Source organism: Lissotriton helveticus, chromosome 5_1, assembly GCF_964261635.1.
Source record: "Lissotriton helveticus chromosome 5_1, aLisHel1.1, whole genome shotgun sequence".
Taxonomy (NCBI): domain Eukaryota; kingdom Metazoa; phylum Chordata; class Amphibia; order Caudata; family Salamandridae; genus Lissotriton; species Lissotriton helveticus.
The window spans coordinates 1,319,727,979-1,319,754,283 of NC_136065.1; the positions used below are offsets into that span (position 1 = coordinate 1,319,727,979).

The 26,305-nt window shown below is 48.3% G+C and overlaps 1 protein-coding gene across 1 annotated transcript in view; it reads left to right on the forward strand.

The window, feature by feature from the left end:
* The window catches only part of LOC144752653 (uncharacterized), a 197,837-nt gene that overhangs the window by 33,880 nt on the left and 137,652 nt on the right, over nucleotides 1-26,305 (forward strand). The window contains exon 4 of the mRNA XM_078640528.1: nucleotides 8,821-8,920. Within this exon, the coding sequence (XP_078496654.1) occupies nucleotides 8,821-8,920 (100 nt within the window). The remainder of the gene's footprint in view (nucleotides 1-8,820; nucleotides 8,921-26,305) is intronic.

The window sequence follows — 26,305 nt, forward strand, 5'->3', positions numbered from 1 at the left end:
GTGCTATGTTAAAAGACCCTTAGAATACATTGAAAACACCTACATACACTAGGGGCCCCCCTGTGATTAGCATGACCTCCTCTGTAAGCCCCTAGTATATAATAGCGCAGGGGGAATAAAACTACCTCTTAAAATGCGCCACGGGTGCGTTTGCACACTGGCAAAGGGATGGGGAGAGCCTGAGGTGACATGTGTGCAAACACGCCCTGTGGGCCTTTTAGGTTGGGGGATAAAGTCCCCTTGAATCCTGAGGTCCCTGGTGTCCCACTAGCCCACTAGGTACCTCCAGTAAGCACCACAGAGCTGCGTTCCAGAGAGGTGTAAAAAGGGGCTCGGCCTAGGCCACCTCTCTGCAACGCAGCAAAGTGGCGCTTCCTGGAAGTACCTGGTGGGCTAGTTGACCCCCGGAGCCCTTAGGAACGAGCCACAGGACGTGTCTGCACACGTCACCACATGCCCAGTCCCCTCCCTTCACCACTGCGCAAACACGCTCTGTGGCCGTTTGAAGTTGGGAGATTAAGTCCCCTTGAATCCTGAGGGTCCCTAGGGTCCAACTAGCCCACTAGGTACCTCCAGTAAGCGCCACAGAGCTCCGTTGTAACCCCGGGGGTGGCAGTCCCCGGGGCTGAGGGGGCTGAGAGCCCCCCCACATATTCAAGAAAAGCCTCGGGGTGGCTGCCCCCAGGGCTGGGGGGACAGCTTCGGGTCCCCCATTACATTAAATATATTGCCCCAGGACTTGGCCCCCCAGGGGCTAAATACTAACGAAGGGCAGGAGTCGGCGCTTAGTTTAAAAAAAAAAAAAAATCGCAGCAGGATCCACTCACCCTGTGCTGATTTTGGTGATTTAAAAAAAAAATTGGGCCCTGGGGGTCCTTGTGGGACTCCCTAAGCAGGCCTAGGGGGTCAGGGTGTTTCTACCCTGCCCCCTTTTTGCGTTTTTCACCTTAGTTTTACTGATTTTTTGTGCCTTGGTTCTACCGAGGCACAAGATGGCTGCCAACACTTCCTGGTTTGGAGTGTTGACAGCCAATTAGCATGCAGTTCGTGATCAGGAGGGGGTACGGAGGGTGCGCGGATCCTCCGCGGCCATAGATATCACTATCTTTAATCCTTAATTTCTCAAAAACTACTGAATGGATTTACACCATTTTTAAGAAGGTCGCTTTCTGAGAAAAGCAGTACCTTTTTTTGCCAAATTTGGTGTAATTCCGTTCAGCAGTTTTTGCTATATCAGTGTCTAAAGTTTCCTATGGGAAAATGATTTTTTCACCACTTTTTTTTTAATTTCTCAGGAACTACTGAACGGATTTACACCATTTTAAAAAAAGGTTGCTTTCTGAACCAAGGGCTACCTTTTTGCAAAATGTAGTTTAATTCCGTTTGGGCTGTAGCCGTGTCGAAAATTTCCTATGGGAAATACCATGGGGAAAACACGTTTTGGGACCCCCCTTTTTTCTCTGCCCCCGCTTGATGAATCACCCCCAAACTTTCAGGATAGGAGTGGACCGGAGCGCCCCACAAGTTTTGAAAATTTCACGAAGATTCGGCAGTCGGCGCCAAAGATTTCAGGAATAGAATGTTGCAGATTTCCTATAGAAAATAGGTCCTAACTATAACTATCTACTGGCGACCGCCAGTAGGTAATGTATGTATATATCACTGAAAACTTGGTTAAAAACTAAGTTAAGGAGTTGTCCAGTGGTCGAAGATGCTGGGGCGTAAGTTGGAGGGAGTGATTGGCGTCATTTAGGTGTCTTTGCTCGTGACAACAGGGCAGACATGGGTGTTGGTGGTTGGCCAAGACTTGAACCTAGCCTGCTGTTGGACAGCATGGGGGAAAAGTACCTCTAGGAATATTTGGGACCTCATCAGGAGTCTAAAGCGAATGAAGATCCACCATTCCTTATCTTGGTAAGTTTCCTGTGTAAGGCAGAAGGTGGGGTAATGGCAGAAACTCGTCTGGCACCTGTGCTCTGCCTTCCCATGACCCCCAGTAATAGTCTGTTAGGGAATTATTTTCAAATCTTAGGTTAACCACAAAAGCCCCTTACACCAGACTGAATCTGTTGTTGCTTATTAAGTCCCCAAAACGACCAAAGCTAAACGCCAAACAAAATTAAAATGGCAAAAAAGGCCCAACCATACCTGCTCGTCCCTTATGTCACCTTCTTGACTACAGCCTATACCATATGTGGTAATATTAGTGAGGGGACTACCCTTGTTTCTCTAGGAAATCCCTTACAGACAAAATTGCTCAATAATTACCAGTAGAGGAGAAGCACTGAGGTTGCTGTACCATCTATATCATTCTATGGGTGACGTGGCCAGCAGCGATGTGTTCTTAATACTTCCCTTCAGGCACTGCCACTCAAATGAGCACTTGTGGGCATAACTCACCTAGTCTTTGAGAGCCCTTGTCAATTGGCAGCCATGGTCGAACTGGCAATCAAACAGTGCCCAGTGGGTTGAGCTGATAGGTCAGACTGTGTGGGCTATTTTTGGCTGTTTGTGGGCCTGTTTCATTGTCTAGTGGGCCAGTTTTTACTGTTAATTTCCTTGATAATAAAACATACATTGCCACCAGCAAGCTCAAATCCATGCAGTTTGCCATTCCCTATGAAACACTGGCATATTTTCCAATATATCATGTAGTGCAGCACAGCAAGTCAGAGAAAGGGCAGGGATGTGCTGTATTTAACATAATACGGCACATTCCTGCCTTTTCCCAACGCTGGTGCACAATGTGCTGCCTAGCTCCAATGAAGGCACTCTTGCACCATTCTGTAAGGGTGCCTGCGTTGTAAGCAGGATTGTTTTTGTAGATGAAGGGGCTCCTTCTTGCACAAAAGCAATCCCCTGAGGCCTTTTCCTCTTTCTATTTGTGCTTCAAAATGCAGCACACATAGAAAAAGAGGAAAAAGTAAGGTGAAACAAACATATTTCTCCTTTTTACTCCTCAGTTTTGGCAAATTCCCAGTTCTACCACGTGGTAAACCTGGGACTGTATTGAATTCCATTATTGTTGCATGGGACCACCGATGCAACACCCATGGAACACCTTCTTGGGGCAAAGAAACGAAACACAGCGATTTGCACCGTGTTTTCATTATTCTGTAATTATCAACTCACGCAAGGTGGCTTTGCGGGTCTTGATAAATCAGATTTACAGGTTGCGTCGATCATGCACCCCGATGCGTGGTACAAAAGCGATACAACCCTTTCATAAATATGGCCCTGTGTCTTTACAAGTTCAAAAATGCCCCAATTTGCATACATGGGTCAATTTCTTAGCTATCTAATTCTCTAATGAGAGCCACTTTTATTTCGGTGCCCAGGCCTATTTCATTTTCCAGTCCGACCCTGGACTGTCTGGCACTGTAAATTTACACGATCCTTCCGGGCTGCCTGTGCTAGAACTCAGCCTTTTCCCAGCACTAACACAATAAAGTCATGCATGCTCCCTAAGTAGCTCTTTAAGTAACATTTTTTGTAGAATAACTTAGACTTTGGTCAAAAACCAAAAAAACATGCAACCAACAATCATACCATGCAACACAATGCAATATATATCATCAAAATACATTTCTAATTCGTCATATACACATTTAAAACGGCACAATCCTGCCACAGACTTTTGCAATGAGTCTGCCGGGCAGGTCTCGGGGACCCCATCAGCTGAGAAGGTAAGGTAGCTCAATAGGTTAATGCATCTTCCAAACGTGTGGCAGTTACTCGGAGGGTTGCCGCTGGTTCTTAATCTCGTTTGAATAAGGGAGATCGGGTTGAATAGTAATAACATCTGGAATTAGCCCTAAGAGACAAGCGTTGGTTGTGCAAAGAGACGGGGTAGTCATCATGACCTTGTCCCATTATGTTTTATATTTCTCGGCTACCAGAGGTGATTAGGTGTCTGTCACGAACTTAGGCACCAAACTAGTCAGCCTCTAGGCAAATAGTGTAGACATATAATTGTTGTGACACTGGATCCGGTCAATCCATCATTCTGTCTCTGCACCGATGTCCACACCCTGTTCCCAAGAAGAGACACGAGATTAGAATCAAAGTGCCAAAACGGGAATTTCTGCATTTTGCCGCTTCAGCGTTCTCCATAAATAGGGCGCTGCAGCCGCTGATGCTGAGCTGAGAGCTGGTGCCCCTGCGTCCCTGAGTGCAGGTGCGGCTAGACTCTGCTCCATCCCCCATCACTGCACCTCAGCAGAGACAGCCGCACGTGGAGAGGTTCTACCAGATCTCCAGTGACAGGCGTGAGTATCCAGCAGAGGGATGTGCACTGGAGAGGGGACACTACCAGAGGGTTATGCTAAGGGTGATGGCCCAGTGGAGTCCAGGGAGGGCACACCAGGGGGACATTTTATGGGTGATGGTTGAGTGCAGACCAGAGAGGGCACACCAGGGGTACATTTTATGGGTGATGGTGAGTGCAGACCAGAGAGGGCACACCAGGGAGACATTGTACGGTCGAGTGTCTAGTGCAGACCAGAAAGAACATGCCCCTGGGGCATTCTATGGGTGTTGGTCCCATCAAGACTAGACAGGGTACACCAGCGAGGCATCATATGGGTGATGGTCCAGTGAAGACGAGATATGGCAACCTCGAGGGGCATGCATTCTAGGGGTGGTGATCGATAGTAGAGCATAGAAGACACACAGACGTGGCAATACTAGAAGGGATGCGCCAGTGCAGACCAGCACAGGCATTCCATAGGGACATTCAGTTGGTAATGGACCTGTGAGTTCCAACCAGGGCACGAAACGGACCTTCTAGGGGTGATAGTCCAGAGAGGGCGAGAGAGTACAGCAGAGGAGTATTCTGTGGGTGACTGTTGCATGCAGAAGAGAGAGGGTCACCTGAGGGGCAGACTTAATAATGGGTATTCTGGGATGATGTCTGAGGCTTACCACAGAGGACACACCAGGGCGACATTCTACGGGTGATGGGTAAGTGGGTATTCTAGGGGGATGATTGAGTGCAGAAAAGAGAAGGTAGCCCAAAGTGGCACTGTATGGGTGCGAGTCCAGTGCAGGTAAGAGATGGATATTAAAGGACCATTCTTGGAGAGATGACATTGGGCAGACCGGAGGGGCGCAGCACAGGAACATTCTATGGTTGATTTCCACTGCATACCAGAGAGGGAATACCAAAGGGTATTTGGTGAGTTGTGTTCCAGTGTATGATGAAGGGGATATACATTTACCAGATGGCAACTGTTAGAATAATGGACAACGCAGTCTTCATCCTCTTCCAATTCATGTTGGAGTGTGTTTTGAAAGTCTTAGAATTATTTGCAGTAAGCTGAAAATATTTCAGAGGGTTCTGATGTAAGAGTACCTGTTTTTAAGATACTTATTACCAAAACTGTGTGGCCAGTAATTTGATATTCAATCAGGTAAACTTGGACAGTCTGCAATAGACACACCTTCACAACTGTGCAGTAAGTCTCTTACAGCTAATGGTGACCGGTGATTCGTTTTGACGAAGTCTGTATTTCACTGTTTATCTCACCACTTAATTTCTAAAATTGGCATATCCTTGGTGGTGTTGTGGACATCTCGCTAATCACCACACATTCTTATTTAGCTTGTTAAATAGCCAATCACGGAAGCACATTAAAATACCTGGTTTGTGAATGTTAAGGAATCAAGACTCCCAGATTGTATTGCCTCTCCTCATCAGTTCCTTTAACTGCCACTTCTATGGACAGGCCATGTAGCTCTCAAGCGTGGATGTCATGTTGACCTACATATAAGCTAAAATCCACGTTGTGTTGCTTGTAACCACTGACCTACATCTGCTGTATTCACTCTCCCAGCACAAACTAGCTCTGGTCCCACCCAATCAAAGGTAAACAAAATGACCTGATGTTGTAAAATACAGCCCCACACAGTTTCCCCAATCAGTAATGATAAATTGTGCTTTACATCTTGAGCGCTTCCCCTTATAGCCCGGCCCTTAAAAGCAAGTAAACTCCGGATGCTGCTATTCCTCCTTAGCGCCCTCATTCTGTGCACCACTTCATGAATACCCATTCATAAACAAAAAAAGCTCTCCCAGGCCGGGCAGCCCAAAGAAAAAATCCCTGCTATCCTGTCATCCTTTCAATCAGATTTGAAAGAAAGTTATTGGCTGCAACATACTACTGCGGCATCTCCCTCATGCTGCCCCCACCCTAGCACAGATACAACGCTGGGTTGCTTTAATGCTCTTCTTTGCTTTTCATTGTGTCACATAAACATTTTCCCTGTGAATTTGTCAGCAGTGTTGGATTTATCACGTAAACAGATGTGTGCCAAAGTTAATACTGCTGTTATGTGATACAAAATGCCTGTAGACATTAAAAGTAATACTTAGGGCCAAATTACGAGTTTGGTGGTCCGATGGCCCAACTGCCGCGGCTGCAGTCTCTGGAAGACCACAGCACCGGCTGTCTCCCATCCGCCGTATTAAGAGGTCAACGGTAGTGTTCCTGGCAGCGGTCTATGGGCCTTATTTACGAAGGCCTTGCGCCGCCGGTGCGTCACTTTTTCCCATGTTAAAAATGACGCACCGGCGGCGCAAGGCCTTCATAAATCTGCCCCTATGTATTTCCATATTGATCGATGCATATGTGTACATTACAACTACTCGTCTCGAATGTACACATATGCACGATACATGTGTAACAATACCACCTACCCATTGCCGAAGTCTGGCCATACGTGGCCAGTCCAGTCAATGGGTATATGGTACAAACAGACTTACCTGTTTGTCGGGGCAAACAGGGTCGTGATATTTGGGATGAAGGTGCTGCTGTGAAGGGGGGACCTGGAGGAAGGGCCCACATTGGAGTCTGATGGGAAGAACAGGAATGGAGTGACTATACACCGCAAATCCTTCAGTTCTGCTGATTCAAAGCAGGCGGTCCGACCGCCATGGTCAGCCCTTCGAAAAGCCAACTTTTAATATGGATGGCTGCGTGGTCCTCTGTAGCACCCTATGACTGTTGCTTTCCTCCCACCGCTGCCGTGTCAGCTGTTTGCCTGCAGTCTTTCCGACAGCAATCTGAAAATCTCGTAATACGGCAGTCAGACCGCCGGGGTCGGGCGGTTGGACAACTACTTCAGCTACGATGGCCTCGCCAAACTTGTAATCAGGCCCTTAGCCAAGCTTGATCATTTTAATGGGTTTGGCTCCTATAAAAATGAAAGTACTTCTCCATTGCTTGGCAAGTGAGTGTGTGTCTGTATTCATGGGAATATATCTGAGTGAGAGAGCTTGAAAATGAATCAATGTGTATGTCAACTGCACCCAAACTGCACCCTGCAGTAGTACAGGAAAGTCCTGCAAGGTGTTAGTCCAAAGTGAGATGGATGAATTAGTAACTGAATAGGGCGAATAAATGGGTGAGTTTAGTACAAGCATTTTCTCACCCTCCAGCATGAAAACTGTGACAACATTTCCCCCTTTGCTCCCTTGCTAAAGACCTTTTCTCTCCCACAGATTAGTATGGGACATAAAAATATGTGGTGCCTGTCTCAGTCTGTCTTTACTTTCCAGAAGATTGGATAAGATGCAAACTGACAACGTCACACGCACTTTTCTGCTTTTTAGCCAGGGAGCTCTTTTAATCAGAGTTCCAAGGGACTGCTGAATGGAGCTCAATGGGCAGCTGTCTGGGTCTGCTAGATTATAGAGAGTTATTTTCTTTTATCGGCTTGATGCTAGGGGTCCTTAGGCTGTTGGGGAAGACGCCTGAAGTTAGGGAGTACGCCTGGAAAAATCATTTCTGTCATAGTTTTCCAGAAAGTGCCCGAAATGTATGGGTAATCCTATGGGAGCAAATGGCTAACTTTTCCCTCTTTGCCATTGTGACTGGGGACCTGAATCTTCCTTTGTCTTCCTCTCTGCCCCCCTAGTTCACTCTTTCTCTTTATGCCCGTCTGGAGCATTAACCGGCAATGAAATATCCTCGCATCTTTTACTTTTAAGCTAAATTGAAAATGTATCCTCCCAGAGCTAATATTAAAGGCCTCGTTTGGCTTGTGACTGTCAACGACAATGAATTAGTTAGGCCATTCCGTCCACTTTGAGGTGGTTGTTTCGTTAATTAGCTTTAGACAGATGCGCAAACTCTTTCACTCTGGGATTGGATTTATCCCTCTTGTCATTATTAAGAGGGACGGGTCCTGGCGGCCGAATAACTAGCCAGCGCAGAGGAAACTCTGCTTAATAGTGACGGGCCTGCAATAAAGGAGTAAAGGCAGAGCTAAAGAAGTACTTATCTCATCAAAAGGGCTAAGTTCACTTCACTTATATGTCTCTAAATCAAAAACAGGAAAGACCCCATGTGCATCAAGTGATATTGGTGTGAATTGCACAATCATTCAGAGTGTTTTTCTGAATATGTATATAAGATCTTGGTGAAGCAGCTTGTATTGGTTCTACTGTATAAAAACAAATAATCCCTTCCTTCAATACAACCCTTTTTCACACCTCTGCTTTTCCTTACCTCAGATATTCATTGCTTTTCGTCAATTCTGCCCTCCATACATTACCCCCTTTGTCGTCATGCTTTCATTCATATCCTCTCTCTTCCTGTTTTCTTCCACTCACCCTTCTCCACCCACACTTGCTTTACACCCTCCCCCCTTCCCCCTTCCTTCCTGTTCCCTAGGCCCTCATTTGCCCTGCTTCTCTTCACTCCTCAATCCTGGTCATTCCACGCCGAGCTGTCATTCTTTGATTTCATGAATCAGATACACTTTTCAGTTCCTTTTGTTCTTTAAAACTCCCCTTTAAATCCATTCCTTCTTTTCTAGACACATCTTCAGAGTAACCCGTTGGCCAGGATGGGGGGCTCCTCTGTGCTGCCACTGATGTTCCTCGGCATCCTTTGCATTCACTCAGCATCCAGCGCAGGTAAGATGTATGTATGTATGTGGTGTATATATAGCACAAACCGAACCTAAATACATCGGAGGGCTGTACAGGGTCAAAGGCAAACTTACTGTGAACAAGTGACAGTAAGTAGAGGCAGCTGGAGCCAGCAAGCAATTTTGCTGCACCGAGCTGCATCATTTAAGCCCTCCCACGCTGGTGGCAGAACCGCTCCGTCACGCCCCTTGGGTGGGTTGTGCTGGTGACGGAGCGGTTCCGTCATGGCCCGCTCGCCACACCTGCGCGCCGCGTTCTATTGAGCGGGCGGGGCTGTGTCGGAACCGCTCCGTCACAAGCACAGCCCGCCTGAGGGGCGTGACGGAGCGGTTCCGTCAGCAGCGTCGGAGCGCCGCGCGGCCCCCCCGCCCCTTAGCGCTGCGGCGGCATTGCCGCTGCAGCGAAAGGGTTAAAAAGAGCAGGGATGTGCTGTATTTACAAGAATACGGCTGCACCCCTGCGCTCTCCCTAGGGCTGGTGCTTAAACAGCAGCAGTGCACCAACTCAGACACTCATGCGCCATGGTGGTGTTTTGCTCCTTCTATTTGTGCCTCAGAATTCACCACACACAGGGGCTGTGTCGGAACCGCTCCGTCACAAGCACAGCCCGCCTGAGGGGCGTGACGGAGCGGTTTCGTCAGCAGCGTCGGAGCGCCGCGCGGCCCCCCCGCCCCTTAGCGCTGCGGCGGAATTGCCGCTGCAGCGAAAGGGTTAAAAAGAGCAGGGATGTGCTGTATTTACAAGAATACGGCTGCACCCCTGCGCTCTCCCTAGGGCTGGTGCTTAAACCGCAGCAGTGCACCAACTCAGACACTCATGCGCCATGGTGGTGTTTTGCTCCTTCTATTTGTGCCTCAGAATTCACCACACACAGACCGAGCAATAAACTCGGAGAAATAAAATTATTTCTCCTTGATGAACCACATTAATGCCTCCTTTTGAAAGGCGCTAAGCTTTTATCAAAAGCTTTATTTCGACAATGTTGTCATAAAAGCAAGTACAGCACGAAGTACAAATTTCATCAAAAGAGTTAATCTATCAAATTACTATATTCGGAAGGACATACAAAATTCTCATTTCATTAAAGTTTAAAAATCTAAAACCTTATCAATGATGGCACCAGTAAATCACATCGAATACACTATATACAATAATAACATCGTTTGCAATTTTTAGAAAGCCACAACTCAGAGGGTGGAAAACCTCGAGATACATAATTATCCATATTATTGCTGCAGGGGATCACATAAAATAAGTAAAATCAGGCATACAGTAAAAAACTGGTCGTTGGTAAAAAGTTAGAAAGTTAAAAAGTTGATAAAACATGTTTTAAAATGCAAACAGACAGGAACTCTATATAGTAGGATTTAAATAGCACCCAATAAAAAGATCAGATCGATGTTTCATTGGAGGAGAAACCAGCTTGCAAAGGAGCAAAATTGTTTTACATTTTTACAGATTTTGATCTGATGCACCACATCCACTTTAAGAATTTGGCTAGAGGAATAGCATAGCAAGGCAAGGGGTTCGGTCTTCAAGATTCTTAGATCTTCACTGCCTTGCCTGGTACCCAGGTTCTTACACATTGGCACTAACCAGGTGGAGAAGTGTGGGCTCAATGGTTAGAGCGGCAGACCCTGATGCAGAGGTCTAGCCCGGGACTAGGGTTCAATTCCCCGCCTCGGCGGATCTTGAGCTAAAAAATTCCACGGACCTGATAATTCTCGCCTCGGTGCCTATTCCAATCATGGAGTCCCACTTTGCAACTCTGGGCAATAGCTTGCTTAATCTCCACAATGGCCCCCACAACGCTAAGGATGCCTGGACTCCACCTTGGGGGTGCCCAGGAGTGGACACCTCACAGGGAAAGCCAGGATGGGTTCTGTTAAAATAAAGGTTTTGGGTCGGGGACAATCGATATTTGCCCGGCGGTATTGCCTCTGTGACCCTCGAATTATTTAATAAATGAAGAGGCAGGCGCTGGAGACTGGAAAGCAGTAAACAAGGTTTTTTTATTCTCTCCGGAGGAGAACACAGCAAAACGGACAGCAGGTATCGTTCTGAGGTGCTCTAACTTATGTTTGAGGCCTGGCCCCTTATATACAGTGTTTGCGGTTTTTATTACAGTTTACACACTCATGATAAAGCTTTGATGTACGGAAAGACATTCCCGGAAACCCCCCTCCGGGCCCGTTCCCACACATATTTACAGTAGAGGTCCCCATCCTGGTCACAACAGGTGATGAGTATCGCGCAGCTGGATATTCCGTCAATTCATGGAATGCGGGGTTCGATCGGATCTCATGGGGTGGGGGCTTTGATCAACCAGGGGATCCCTTGATGGGGGAAGCTTTCTATTGTACGGGGAGGGGCAAGGAACAGTATCGGCAGAGCTGGGTGTCGGCCTGGGAACGAGGAAGACAAACGGGCACACGGGGAAAAAGGGGGTTTGCATCTAAGGGCCGGGGATCATGAAAGGGAAGAAGGGAGGTGTCGCGCTGGGAACAGGATGAGGGCCTGGGGCAGAGCAGCGCTGAAGAGGGGTTTATGATTCAAGGCAGGTGCAAGCAGGGGGGTTGGTCAGCGTGCGGGCTTGGTGAGGGTGAAGGGCTATGTCAGGGGCCAGCGGCATGCAAGAGGGTTCGTTCTGATCAGGGCATCTTAAAATGGCGGGTGCGCACGACAAAAAGTGTGGCATCAGGGGAAGAGGCAAGATGGCGCAGATAATGTTCACCAAACCGTACTAGTTTTCAACAGTCCTCCCTTTAACATATTCAAGACATCTTGCTGGTTCATTTTCTACTCGGTTCTATTGTGGTGGGCATGAGAAAGAAAACGGTAGGAACCCTGGATGAAAGAGTTGTAAACAATACATTTTGAGATTTCTAGTTTTTAGGAGGCGGACCTATTTGATAAACTTTGATAATCTTGTTTAGCAGGAAAGTCATAGTAATGCAATGCAGAGCAGTGAGTACATTTCATAAGGCGAACTGATGGATTGTTACCTAATCAATACAATGTTGGCTGGGAGAGAAACGAGACGTGGCAGAAATGATCGGGAATGTTCGAGGTTTAGTAAGCTTTCAGCAATTCTTCGTCTTCCGTTGGCACTGTGGAGCACTGGCGGTGGAGCTACGAGTCCAGCTCTATTCTAAGTTCCGTGTTGCAGGGCACGACCCTTTCCTCGCGTTTCTGGTCAGAAAAAGGGTCTTTCTCGCCCGGTGTCCTTTGGGATCAATAGTCAAAAGTTCAGGTGGAAGAAGAGTGTACAACATAGTCCATAGGGTAGGTCGGAGAAAAAGGGGGATGGAGCAAGGCCAAATCAGGAACAAACTAGGGGAACGAGAGACTTCAGATAGGCGGGCTCATGACCGAGTCTAGAGAGCGGGGACCTTCCGGCACACATTCGAACATAGAGCGGGGGCATCAGGTTAGCCCTTTCTTCTCACTTTGTTGGAGGTAGTGCCTCGTCCTGTAGCTCTGTTCTGTCGCGGTCTCGCCTTGGCCCATGTCACAGACGTTCCACAGTCCGTAGTCAGGCCACGTGCTCCCACATCCGGTCCTTCTTTCCTCCAACAGCCGTACCCTTGAAGGAGTTTGAAAAGACAGTTTTTAGAGATTTGGTAGAGGAAAGTAACCACATAAGTCTATTTCTCTCCCAGCTCAAGGCAAATGAAGATAGGAACGTTCGCTATACATATAAATGATCGATGGTGGACCTGCTGGGTTTACTATGGCTTTCCTTCACAACTGTTTAATATAGTCACGACAGGTCATCTGATGGGGGCCCACCTCTGTAATGTAAGCCGGGCAATGCTAATAAAAAGTGGTGTGAGCTAACCGCATGGTACTAATAGGCTTCTCGCTGAGGGACGAACATAGGCTAAACCTTCAATGCCTTCTGCCCTTTAACTAAACATTTTCACTTTCGACAAGGCTCAGTGTAATGGTTTTCTTTGCTCCGGTCTAATCTTTAACTTTGCAAAACATCATTCTGGTCCCTATGCAGCCTCTCGCGGCCAGATTACTAAATTAGAGAAGACAGGGGTCTCATCGGAAGACACCTAGGTACATAGAAAACGTTGATGGGGGGGGGCAACTGAACGCAATACTGGGAGCGTCCTGAGAAGATGGGGGGTTTCGGTTACCTTTATGGTTTTGGGTATCGCGACAATTTGGGACGGGGAGGGGCGCGTTATCTGAGGCACTTTTATTCCATAGTAGTAGCCGTTGACATGTAGTTCCCTCATTTCGGGTCAGATTTAGGGAACCTCAGTCAGCTTACCTGTCCTTTCCTTTATGACCAATTCTCGATTTCATCAAAACATTTCCGGAAAGGAGAGGTGGTGACACAGTATTAGGGTGATTTTATTAAAGACAAGTTTTGAGCAAATACCGGCGGTATTTGAAGCCAATTGGGTGGTGTGCTAGGGGTGGCAGTCTGTCAATTTCGGGGCTAATCGCTCGGAAGAGTGGGAGTGTGAAAGAGAGAGAGAGAGAGAGAGAGAGTGAGAGAGAGAGAGAGAGAGAGAGAGAGAGAGAGAGAGAGAGAGAGAGAGAGAGAGAGAGAGAGTGCAACGGCAGGCTAAATAGTACACGTGCGACAGAGAGAGTGGCAGTGTATTTAAGGAAGGCTATTTAGTGCATTACACAGTAAAGGACATTCACGGGTCTGCGTTAGAATCTTGAAATCATGCAGTTTGAGCATTAGACAGGGTAGAGGGGACATGCTTCGAGAAAAAGGAAAAAAGAAAAGGGAAGTACCATTGTGTCGCACTTTCTTGCATTCTCGGTCCTTCGACCCGTTGAGTCAATGCTTCAGTCACACATGCACATTCTCTCATAGTTTTGATTCATCTGTGACATAGGTTCATTCGCGCAGCCTGGGTTAAGAGTGATCACTTTTCATCAGATCATACTAGTTCTACAGGTTTGTTTGCTACGTGAGTAGTTTGCAGGCGTGCTTAGGTGCCACCTTGCAGCGCTGGTCTGTTTCGTGTATTAGACATGGCAAGGCTTCAGATCTTCGCCATACCTTGGTTGCGGCCCCTGATGTACCCTGTAGAGGGAGGGAAAAAGAGGGGAGGGGAGGGGGACAACATTCGCGCACATCCAATACATGGATTCGAAAGTCCTTTACTTACCTCATACTCGTCTTTCCTCCTCGGGGTAGAATCCCCGGGGGTATCGTTTCTGGAGTCGGGGGGGGGGGGGGCAGTGTGTCCTTATAGGTCGTGTGCGGGGAAACGTGAAAAGGGAACCAGAGGTGTCTAGTGCGAGGTATCTAGTCGAAAGATGTATCTCACTATCGGGATCCTTAAACCTCCTTCAGCGCTGTGACGTTCTAAGGTTCTTCGGTTCTTGGGTCAGCTCTGTTCCCTAATACCTTTGAACGTCGTACTTTATAACATTTACATCGTTTTATTTTACCCTTCTTTTACATTCCCTCATTTATACCGTTCGTTTTACCCATCCTTGGAAGTCGAGGTCTTCCTCCATGCGAGAGTTCATGAGTCAGTCGCGTACTTTGAAGGCAGAGCGTCGTGTTGTCGATCCGATCCGTCCTCCAGGGCTGGGCAGCCATCTTCTTAATAACCTTAAAGAGAGAGCATAGTAGGGTGCACAGAAAAGAACTCTCCCGCCCATCCCACATTTTAAATAAAGCAAGCAATACCCGTTCATCATTTTGAAAAAAAGGACCTTTATTTTTGCGAGATCATAGTATGTGGATTCATAAGGGTGCAGTCGTATTTGGCCGGGCACGGCAATGGCTAAAGTGCGTACAGTGGGGGGTGTTGTTTGGCAGCAATAAAAACATCTGAAAGTTTTAGCAATTCATTTGTAGCAAACCAGAACGTCTATCAGTTGGCCGGGGGGTTCGGGGGCGTTTATTTCATAATTTAGAAGCATAGTCATACTAGTTGCAATCAGATTTCCTATATGCATACCGTGCGCGTGCATCATAAGCGAGGATATACATCGGCTATAAAAATATAATACATTGTACATTTATAATCATCATTTTTAACGCGATCCTTTTACATGTTCCTCGAGTGAGCTCTCCGTTCTTCTCGTCAAGTGTACAAAGGGTCATATATGTATCAGAACATTAAGTTTGTATAGTGAAAAGGGACACCACGAGGTGTTCGTAAGTTCCTATTGATACCGGCGCCATTTTGGGCAGGGCCGGGTTAGTCCGGAAGTAGCATCAGGGAAAAATGTTTCCTACAACCGGCAGTTGGACCAGAGTCCTTTTCGGCAGTTCTAGAATTCATGCTAACAGAAGGAGTGGCAATGTCATGTTTATTTCGTTGGCGATCAAGGCAGTTGCCCCTTACCGGAGGCCTGCAGTGGCCGAGGGCTCCTTCGGGGACCTTTGTAGAATCTTCAAGGCTGTGGAGATGTTGTCGGAGGTGGGGGCTCGTGCTCCGGTGGGCGAGCCACCGAGTTATATTGCTGGTCAAAGTTACTCTAGCGGCCGAGGCCCGCCTTCCAGTGGACCCAGACGCCATTTTGGGGCCCTACAGGGGCCACTTTCGTCGAGTTTGCAAGAGTGGAAGAGATCCTTCGGAGTGAAAGGAAGATGGCTCTGTTTTGTGAAAGCGGGACGTTCGGCTGGGGTGCAGCTGTGATGCCCCCGCCTGGGGGGCGAGGGAGACTCGTTCGCGCCGTCTCCTTCTTCCGGTGCACCCCATGCTGCTCTTTTTCATCGGCCCGCACGAAGGTCTCTCCCCATCCGGTGCTCCCCAAGTCGTGTGCTCAGTGCTGTGGGAGTATGGCCACCTGTGGCGCGCATTCGGCGCGGCACGAGTATCGGTGCAGTCATTGCAGGTTCGGTGTTCCGAAAATATGGGCACCATTGCACGTTCGGTGCTGCGCAAGTATTGGGGCACCATCGCCTGGTTGGGGGTGTTCGGCGTTGGGCCGGGGGCTGGGAGACCTCCTATCCGTGGAGGTGGGAGAGGCTCGTCCGCGTCGCCTCTCCCTCCCAGCCCAACTTGGACAAATTGTTGCGGAGGTACGTGCAGGACATCCCGCCGTCCAGAGCTGCTGCGGCTGTTACGGAAGGGAAAATAAAGAGGTGTCTCGTTCTTCTCGGGACATGTGGCGGGACTACCTGAGACTATCCAGGCCCGTTGCGGCTGGCCGAGGAGACATGTGGCGGGACTACCTGTAACTGCCCAGGCCGCTGGCCCCTTCCTCTCCTCCGGCTCCCCAATACGTTAAGATTTCCTGACCAAGAGTTGGCAGCAAGGCCCGCCTTATATGGGTTGCCGCCGGTTGGGCGTAGCCGTAACCCTACCCTGCTTTGGAAGGTTCCAGAAGGTGGGGGGGGACGAATGTTCTGTTGATTTTCAAGTTCTACAGTTTACCGTTCTTGTTTTTCTAGCGTTATTGTGTTTTTCTTTGCCTGTTATGTCAAAATAAAAGTTCGTGTTTATCAGTGGCTTACTGATTTTGTTTCCCATTTCTTTCTTTCCAGGTTGTTTTATGCTAAAATTTCTATTAACATAGTTTATGTAACATGGAAGCACGTGCAGGGGGATGACGCAGATTTACGTACACATAAACTCAGACGGGCGGGGGTAATAGAAAAGTATGACACACAAGATCCAAAGACAAACATAAAACAGTGATTATTTGGCCAAAATTATCTTTTTCCGTCTGTTAATTTAGAGCTAGGCTGGGTTCCCGTTTTTATATTGTCCGACCTAGGAAAACTCGAACATGTCGCTGAAATCGTTCTGGCGGAACCTGTGCCATCGGGCATAATCAAACGCGGTGGTTCTGTCTGGTCTGTCCGTGCAAGTCGGATTTTTCTTTGTCTCGCGCTTTTTCTCATTCTGCTGGCCTGTCATTCCTGTCGGCCCTTTGCCCTTACTCACGCTCAGTAGAGTCGGGCATTGGGCTTTCCAGTGTCCGACATATCTACAAAAAGCGCATTGGTCTTGCCCTAAGTCTGGCCGTCTTTTGCGTTGTGTCGGGGGATAACTTTTGGGTCGTGGTGTCCCGGGGTTGTCCTGTCGGTATATTTCTCTACCTGGTTTGTCCTCATCTTTTCTCTGTCGTTGCATAGCCTCTCTGCGCCACATACCGAGACTGTCGAGCATAATAGGCGTTGTCTTATTATTGCGAAGGGCTATTTCCAACGTTTCTATTTTATCAAGGTCAAAGGATCCTGCCAGTGGCCACTGTTTGTCTTGACTTTCTTTGGTATACCTGTGCCACAATTTATTATAGGCTATGGTAACTAATCCATAGTTTATGAACATGTCCTTATTAGGGGTGCCTTCTAATGGAGCTATATGGTCCACCTCTAATACACGGTCCGGGCTGAACCAATTATCAATCAGTGGGGAGAAGACAGACATGACGGCTCGTAACGAGGGACTAAAAAGTCAGCACTGCCTATCTTATCACTAGGTGCAAAGACTAGACAGAATATTCCTATTCTACGTTGTTTGCAGGCAGTGAATACCTCATGAACAAAAAGTAACAAATAACGAGGAACAATCAAACAATCAATAAATAAATAAGATAGAGTAAGATCAATGGGGAGAGTAAGTAGGGCGCAAAAGTCTGCGTCCTCTACCCTTTCACTATCCGCAAAGAGGAATCTGTTGTTTCCGGTTTGCAGACAGAGAATCTCCAGAAGACAATCTGCGAACAGTAGTTCGGGGTCAAAGAACCCAGTTAATCAGTGAGGGAGAGGGAGTCTCCCAAAAACCGTTAAGAAATAATAGAGTCAGTGGGGGGAAAAAAATAGGCGCGACGGTTACGTTACCTATCCTTCACTGTTTGCAAAAGAGAAGGAGCCTACTGTTTCTCCGTGTGCAGACAGTGAATCTCCAAATAGGTCAAACAAAGAGTAATACTAGTATATTTTTTTTTTTAAACAATCAAGCAATCAATTATTTTCGCAATCCGTCGTGTTTACACGACCTTACCCGGACCGTATGGACAGTTTCTTGTCTTCCGAATCCAGCGCCCGTTCGTCCTCTTTTTCTCGTATTTCTCACGGCACTCCTAATGGTCCCCAGTCAGGACCGTAGATCACTCGAGAGAGGTCTGTTCGGAACTAGTGAAGTTCGGATGATCGGCTGCCAGACGAGGGTCTATTGGGCAAGAGCTCTCCCGATCGTTGCAGTCATTCACTCTGTCGTCGGGACCTCTCCCACTGGATCCACGAGTCGCTGATGGGCCCCACGCTTGGGACGCCAATTGTTAAAATAAAGGTTTTGGGTCGGGGACAATCGATATTTGCCCGGCGGTATTGCCTCTGTGACCCTCGAATTATTTAATAAATGAAGAGGCAGGCGCTGGAGACTGGAAAGCAGGAAACAAGGTTTTTTTATTCTCTCCGGAGGAGAACACAGCAAAACGGACAGCAGGTATCGTTCTGAGGTGCTCTAACTTATGTTTGAGGCCTGGCCCCTTATATACAGTGTTTGCGGTTTTTATTACAGTTTACACACTCATGATAAAGCTTTGATGTACGGAAAGACATTCCCGGAAACCCCCCTCCGGGCCCGTTCCCACACATATTTACAGTAGAGGTCCCCATCCTGGTCACAACAGGTGATGAGTATCGCGCAGCTGGATATTCCGTCAATTCATGGAATGCGGGGTTCGATCGGATCTCATGGGGTGGGGGCTTTGATCAACCAGGGGATCCCTTGATGGGGGAAGCTTTCTATTGTACGGGGAGGGGCAAGGAACAGTATCGGCAGAGCTGGGTGTCGGCCTGGGAACGAGGAAGACAAACGGGCACACGGGGAAAAAGGGGGTTTGCATCTAAGGGCCGGGGATCATGAAAGGGAAGAAGGGAGGTGTCGCGCTGGGAACAGGATGAGGGCCTGGGGCAGAGCAGCGCTGAAGAGGGGTTTATGATTCAAGGCAGGTGCAAGCAGGGGGGTTGGTCAGCGTGCGGGCTTGGTGAGGGTGAAGGGCTATGTCAGGGGCCAGCGGCATGCAAGAGGGTTCGTTCTGATCAGGGCATCTTAAAATGGCGGGTGCGCACGACAAAAAGTGTGGCATCAGGGGAAGAGGCAAGATGGCGCAGATAATGTTCACCAAACCGTACTAGTTTTCAACAGGTTCCACAGCGGTATTCGTACAAGCGCCTTGAGACCCTTGCGGGTGAGTAGTGCGCTATACAAGTATCAGTATCTTTCGAGGAGTAACATAAGCAGGACACACAAAGAACATATGGGGGTATGTTTCTGCTTGTTCAGCACAGTGTAGGCACTTATTGTCTCCAAATGATGACCATTTTGCAGTGAAATATTTTAGGGGCAGGGTACCAGCTCTAAATTGGAAATAGAATTTGCAGTCAAGGGGTTTTGATATTATGTCCTAATAAGATACAAGATGGGGTCGAGGTTTAACCTGACAAAACTTCCCAGTCAACATGCTACCATTGCTCGTTCTATAGCTGTTTAGCCCTACCATTTCCCAATATCTTTTCTTCAATGCAACTTTAGGTAGAGACAGAAATTCAGATGCCTTTGGTTTCCTGACGACAACCAAAGGCGGCAGCCATTCTGCGCTCTCAATGGGCTCTATCACTCCATTGTCTTCCAAGTGTTGTAGCACTTGCTGCACTGCATCTCTACAATTGAAGGGAATGTTCCGTACTTCATGGCTCACCAGTTTGGCCCCCTCCTTGAGGCATATTTTGTGAGTAAACTTCGTCAATTTGCCGATGGTGCCTCCGAATACCGTCGGGAAGTCTGATTTCCATGCATTGCCGTCATAACCTGCCAAGCTCGTCTTCACGACTTGTGTGGTGCCCCCAGGGTTCAGTTGAATTCCTAATTCACCTTGATCCACCCATCCCAACACTGAGGGTCCTTTCTCAGCAACATGCAGCTTCCCTTCTGCTCTGTGGCCTTTGAATTCAAATAGCAGCGGACGGAATCCCACCATGGGAATGGGTTCCCCTGTGAAGGTGACTGGATGAATGTACGGGGGACGAAGGTGCATGCTTCTGATCTGCGCAAAGTCTCAGTCCCAAACACTACATTGTATGATGGTATTTGGGGAATCTGAGTCGGCCACCATGGAGACTTGAATCCCTCCAATGGATAGGTCACATAACAGTTTCCGTGATCGGGAGCAGTTTATACCTAAGACCTGGTCGTCAATGCACAACAGGCTGTCGTCTTCTTCTTCGCCTCCTCCTTCTTCTGTTTCCGAGTCCTGCGTCACGTACTTCACTGATGTTTTCCGGGGCTTGCGTCTACAAACTTTTTTAAAGTGTCCCATGATCCCGCAGTAAATGCACTTGGCTCTGAAGGCTGGGCATCGTTTGCATTGGCTGCGTGTGTCCTGCTGCCACACCTGTAACAACTGTTTTTGTCCTCCCCATGGGGTCTCAAATTTGCGGCCATTTTGGGGGCGTATTTCTTGGGCTGTCTATTATTCCCTGCGAACGACGGCTTCTGCTCCTGGGGGGTGGCATCTGTAATCTTACTCACTGTCGCTTTACTTGCATTTTTGGCAGCTTCTGCACATCGCTTTGAAAGTTCCGCCTTTTCGACCATGGCCACTATCTCTTTGAGTGGAGCATCGCCACTGACCCACAGCTTCTCTTGTATGGACGTGTTCACCGTGTGCATGATGATCTGGTCTCGTAGGAGGTCATCATGCAGTGCTCCGAATTTGCAGGTGACTGCCAGTCTCTTCAGTGCTGCCTCGTAATCGTGTACTGAGTCCCCTGTGATCTGTTTCCATTAAAAGAAGTTGAATTGATCTATTGCCGTGCATACCACAGGTTGATAATGGCTGTCCAGGTCCTTAATGGTGTGTTGTAATACGTTGTCTTCTTCTTCTTGTCTTTGTTTTTTTTTTACCAAGTTCATGTATACTCTGAGGCCTTCCGGGCCTAAGTTGTGCAGCAGGATCTTCTTTTTCCTTTTACTTGGAAAGACATGGTCCCCTTCATCCTCCAGCGCCGACAGATAGTTCAGGAAGTACTCCTTCTAATCTTCCAATTTCATGGCCGGTTCCCCTGGTTTGGGCAGGAAGGAGACCGGGTTCGTGAGGGAAAAGGTTTGGGCGCACATGGCTGCTTGCCTTCTAGGATGCGCTTCGTCCGTCATGGGTGGAGGGCTCCCCGGTGCACCCTGTTCGTGCTGGCTTGCAGTCTCCGCTTGAGACGTGAAGTCTTCGCCCTCGCAGTGTCGTTGTTGGTGCGCCAGGGTCAGATGTCCAGCAACTGCTTGGCTTGTTTGGGTTGCTGAAGCGAAGAGCACCTGATGCAATCACTACTAAAGGTTGGGTGACTCCGGCGTGCTGCCTGAGCACCTGTGAGGCTGGGACAATGTTGGGCACTAGTGCGGCCACCTAGTGCTCAGTCGTGGGTTATGGCAGGCCTAGGACGTGGCTGGTCATGGCAGTGGTCAACAGTGCCTCCTATGTGCGCACAAGGGATGTGGCCAGGTCCCCTCACTGAGCTGTTGCTCCCTTTGGGCGCTGGCCCTGGACTGCAAGGCTCCTTGTGTTGGCCTTCAGTATGTGGGTATGTGTGCACACACCGATGTTCATTCCCTATTGTCCAATTCCACAGTCTTGGGCAGTATCCCCCTCAGCCTTTGCAGCACTCTTCCGGCCTGTCCCTGTGCATGCAATGAGCCAGCAGTCTTGGGCCGTATTCTTCCAAGCCCCCACAACACTCTCCAGGCGTGTGTGTGCAGCTGCCTGATTAGCTCGTAATATTGCTCCCCCCCCCGGCGGGGTTTGCCGCCTCCGTGCTGATGCTGCTGGTCACAAGCAGGCCGGTGCACTGGGGGGGGTGGGGATGGGCAGTCGTGCAGCGTCGCTGTATCTCACCGCTTTTGCAGAGTTGCTCGGGGCTCCTGCGTTTCAAAGCCGCCAGGCCGCAGCTCTGCTGCCGCGCTCTCCCTCCTGATCCCAATGCCACTGACGCCGGTGAACAGCATGGCGCGTGACCGATGGTCGAGTGTCTGCCTCCCCAGCCTTGTCACCAATTTGTGGTGAGGCTTCTGGGGTTACAAAGAGGAGGACACTGTGGGCGGTTTGAAAACACTTTATTCTAAGGGAGAGCGCTGGGAAACATCCAGCCTGTAAAACGGCCGGCTACCAATTCGACGAAATGGCTGCCAGCGCTCCCAGCGTTCCCTGTTGTCATGTAATGACAGGAACACTAGAGCGCTACTCTACACTGGGTGCATTTGTACAGCTTTGTTATGTAAAAAATTCCTCTTTTTTATGTATATTGTACACTATTATGGTGGTATCGTTTTCCCAGTCTATCGAGCACACTTGACGATGAATTGTTTTACATACCCTGTTTTTCTTGGGAAGTGCGGAATATTTCTACACCACTGCTACTAATTTTCTCTGACAACATGCTCCCTGGTTTCTGGGAGCAGCAGTCTACTGTTAATGCTTTGAGGTGTGGTATTCTTTAAACATTGATGCACTCAGACTTGACATACCCAATAGTACCTTTCTAAACCTAAACTAACTAAAGTAAACTTTTGTGTTCACGCTGTAATGTGAGATGGCATTCTATTCTTTAAACAACTTATGTCACATTATTATTAAGAGTAGCAAATAGGGCACGATTTACTAAATGTAAAATATAAGGCATAAATGCCATCATGCAGACATGCTTCTTTCAGACATCACAGTGTACATTCACTACATCAATAGAACATTGGAAATGTACCCATTCACCAAGAAAACACAATACAGCTATCTGGCACATAGTTGGAGGCGGCTAGGTAAAGAGGGAATAAAGATGGAATAACAGAACATGTACACGAGACACTAAGCAAGCATTGGCAAAGCCAAAATGTCTTGCCTAGATCTATTGGCAATGTGTTTTAGCCATGATGTATACCAGTGTGACTGGTGGTCATACTGGCTAAAAGTTAGTGGGGTGGGGTAGATAGGAGTGTGGTAAGTTGGGGGAATGGATTAGAGTACATTGGGCTTGGGAGATGGGGACAGATTGTGGTGGGGTAGGTTAGAGTAGATTTGTGTGGGTAAAACTCGTGTGGAGTAGATTAGGGCAGGGTAGAGTTGAAGTAGGCAGACTGGGGTAGGGTATATTGGGGCAGACTGGGATAGATTGGGGCAGGGTTCATTGAGGTAGGGCAGATTTGGGGTCGATTGGAATGTGGTAGATTGGGATTGTATGGGTGGGGTAAATTGGGATGGATTGGAGTGCGGTAGAGTGGGGTGGGGTAGGTTGAGGTAGATTGGAGTGAGGTAAATTGGAGTGGGGTAGATTTGGGCAGGTAGAAGTAGATTGGAGTGGGGTAGGTTCGGCTAGGTAGGAGTAGATTGGAGTGGGGTAGATTGGGGTAGTTGAGTGGGGTAGATTGGGTGGGGTATATGGGATAGTTTTAGTAGATTGGGGTAGAATGAATGGGGGAGACAGATTTTGGTTATTGCTAGAGACATGGAAAACTATCTGATCCAGTTGTTTATCAGTCCGGTATTTTTTGACATGTCATAGAGCAGACCAATGGAGGTTGCTACTTGATTGAACCCCTCATAATAGACCAAGCCTAGTTAGAATAGAGCTGTTACTCTGGGTAGGACTAGATGACATGGTTGTGTCAGAGCCAGTTTGCCAACATTTCATGGAAGAACGAATTAGGATTAAGTCCTACTGAGTTTAATCAAGACCCATTTCATACTATTTGAGCAATGTTTGAAAGAAGCTGCACTTCTAGCCGAGACCTGGAAAGGGTATGAAAAGAAGTGTGTAGAAGAATAGAAGACAGGAAGCATAAATGAGGTGCCCAAGTGCCCAGAGCCCAGTGCGTGGGGCACAGAGCCCAACATGGCCACATATGTATTTATCCCAAAGACCAGCTCTATTCAGAAGAGAGGACCCCAGATTCATTCAAATATTAGGAGAATGTTATTTAGCTTAGGGATCAACCTTTAAAGAGATACCATCAACATCTATTAATGCAACCAGACAAAGGCGCTGATTACGATGGAGGATTTTCCGCATCCTCCGGGCCTGCGGAAGCCACCGCGGGCCCGGAGGATGCGGAAAATCCTCAGCGGACCCACCAAAGACCCACCGCCACATTAGGATGGCTGGTGGGTCCTGGTTTCAGTCCGCCGCTTTTCCGCTGCGGTTGGCTTAAAACCGCGGAGGAAAAGGCCTAACATGGTGGCGGTGTCTCTCAGACACCGCCAGACATATTAGGATGGTGTGGAATGTATGCTTTTCCGCGGTGGCTTTTCCGCCGTGGAAAAGCATACGGACCTTCACTTAGGGGACCCGTTGCGGGCCCCCTGGGTGAAGAAGGGGTGGGGGTGCACATGGGGGTTACCTATGGTACCCCCCTGCATTTGCGTGAACAAAGCAGCAGGCACCGCGCGGTGCCTGCCGCTTTGTGCGCGCAAATGCGGTGCATGCATCTTTAACATTGCGGCGGGTGCAGCTTGAAGCTGCACCCGCCGCAATGTTAAAGATAGAAGATGTGACCGCCACCCTGGCGGTCACATCCTAATCTGCACGCTGGGAACACCTACTTGAGTCCGTCCGCGATCCTAATGACCCCCATAATGTGTAGACAAAACAGCTGACTTCCACCTACAGATTTGACAGATTTTTGTTATTGCTAGAGACATGGAAAACTATCTGCTCCAGTTGTTCACCAGTCCGGTATTTTTTGACATGTCATAGAGCAGACCAATGGAGGTTGCGACTTGATTGAACCCCTCATAATAGACCAAACCTAGGGGCCTATTAGGATGGCGGACGGACATGCGTCCGTCCGCCACCCCCAAGGTGGAGGGACCGTCCACAGGGGCAGCGGCGGTCCCTCCAGTGCAATTAGGATGCTTGAAGCAGCACCCGCAGCAAGGTTAAAAATGCATGTTTAACATTTACATGCACAAAGCGGCAGGCACCGCGCGGTGCCTGCCGCTTTGTGCATGTAAATGCTGGGGGGTACCATAGGTACCCCCCATGTGCACCCCCACCCCCGAAACCCTGGGGGCCCGCAACGGGCCCCCAAACGCCAAAGACCACATGCTTTTCGACTGCGGAAAACCCGCCGTGGTAAAGCATGTTTCCCCATGCGTCCTAATATGGCTGGCGGTGTCTGATAGACACCGCCACCATATTAGAGCATTTCCGCGGCGGAAAAGCGGCGGTCGGTCTCCCTGTCCGCAGATGACCCCCCTGCCATCTTAATCTGGCGGGGGGTCTTTTCTCTCATCGCAGCGGTGAATCCGCATCCTCCGGGCCGGCCTTGGCTTCCGCCGGCCCGGAGGATGCGGATTCACCACAATCCTAGATTAAGGTATAAAATGATTCAGAAAGTCTCTCTTGTCAACAGGAGTGCAGCATGTCCTCTCTGGGTTTGAAGAATATTTTATTCATCAGGGTACTGCAGAGGAATTTGAGAGCCCCTTATGCTGGCCTCATAAGTTCAATTCAGCAAGAATTGGCGATACCGGTAGACCAAAACGAGACATACCAAGGTGGGTTCCTCAAGCAGTTTAAAGCTGAAGGTATCTCCATTGTTGTGAGCATGTGCAAACAGAATGGACTTTATTAAGTCTGAAGGGACCACAAAGCGGAAAGTCCTGGAGATGGTTAATGCCCTCAGCAATCTATAGCACCCAATGAAATTGGCAGCTGTCAATACTTTGCTCTAAAATTCTCCCATATGGAAGCCCCCAAATGGGGTATGACCTTCAAAATCCATGCCTCGTGGATGGCAGGTTAAAAACCATCTTCTTTGGCAAGACAACAAATGGCTTATTATTTGGGTTGGCTGGAACTTTGTGGAGTTTCACTCTGCGGAATTCTGCAGAGTTACATAAAAAAACAGTGCAAACGGAACCAGGTGTTGCACACAAGTGCTGCCATTCGAGTTGATTTTAGTGCCAATCGAGTAGAAAATTGACTCAAACTGCAGCAAATCTACATGAATGGCAACTCTCTGTCTGCAACCACTCACGACTACCCGCAACTGCCCACCACTGCCCGCATTAGAGAATCATGCTAGGGAAAGCCAAATCTGTCTTGAGTTCACTAGTTCGCATTTTCTGTAGCCTCTCAGGAAAAAAAAATGGAGCATGCAATGATTGGCAGAATTTGGCCAGAACTCTGCATTAAAGAGTAATGCCGAGTGACCAAAATTCCACTAATTACGGGGGCAGAACCAAACATCCCGTCCACCACTACTTATTATAGTCTTATCATATATGAGCACAATTGCTTGTGAAAGGGGAGATGATCTATGTGACTGGGAAAAATTCATAGTCAAGAGTCCTCATAAAGGCATTGGTATGACCTAAAAATTAAAGGGCCACATGTGTGAAACTCATAATTTGCAATTACCTATTATCAATTTCTACTGA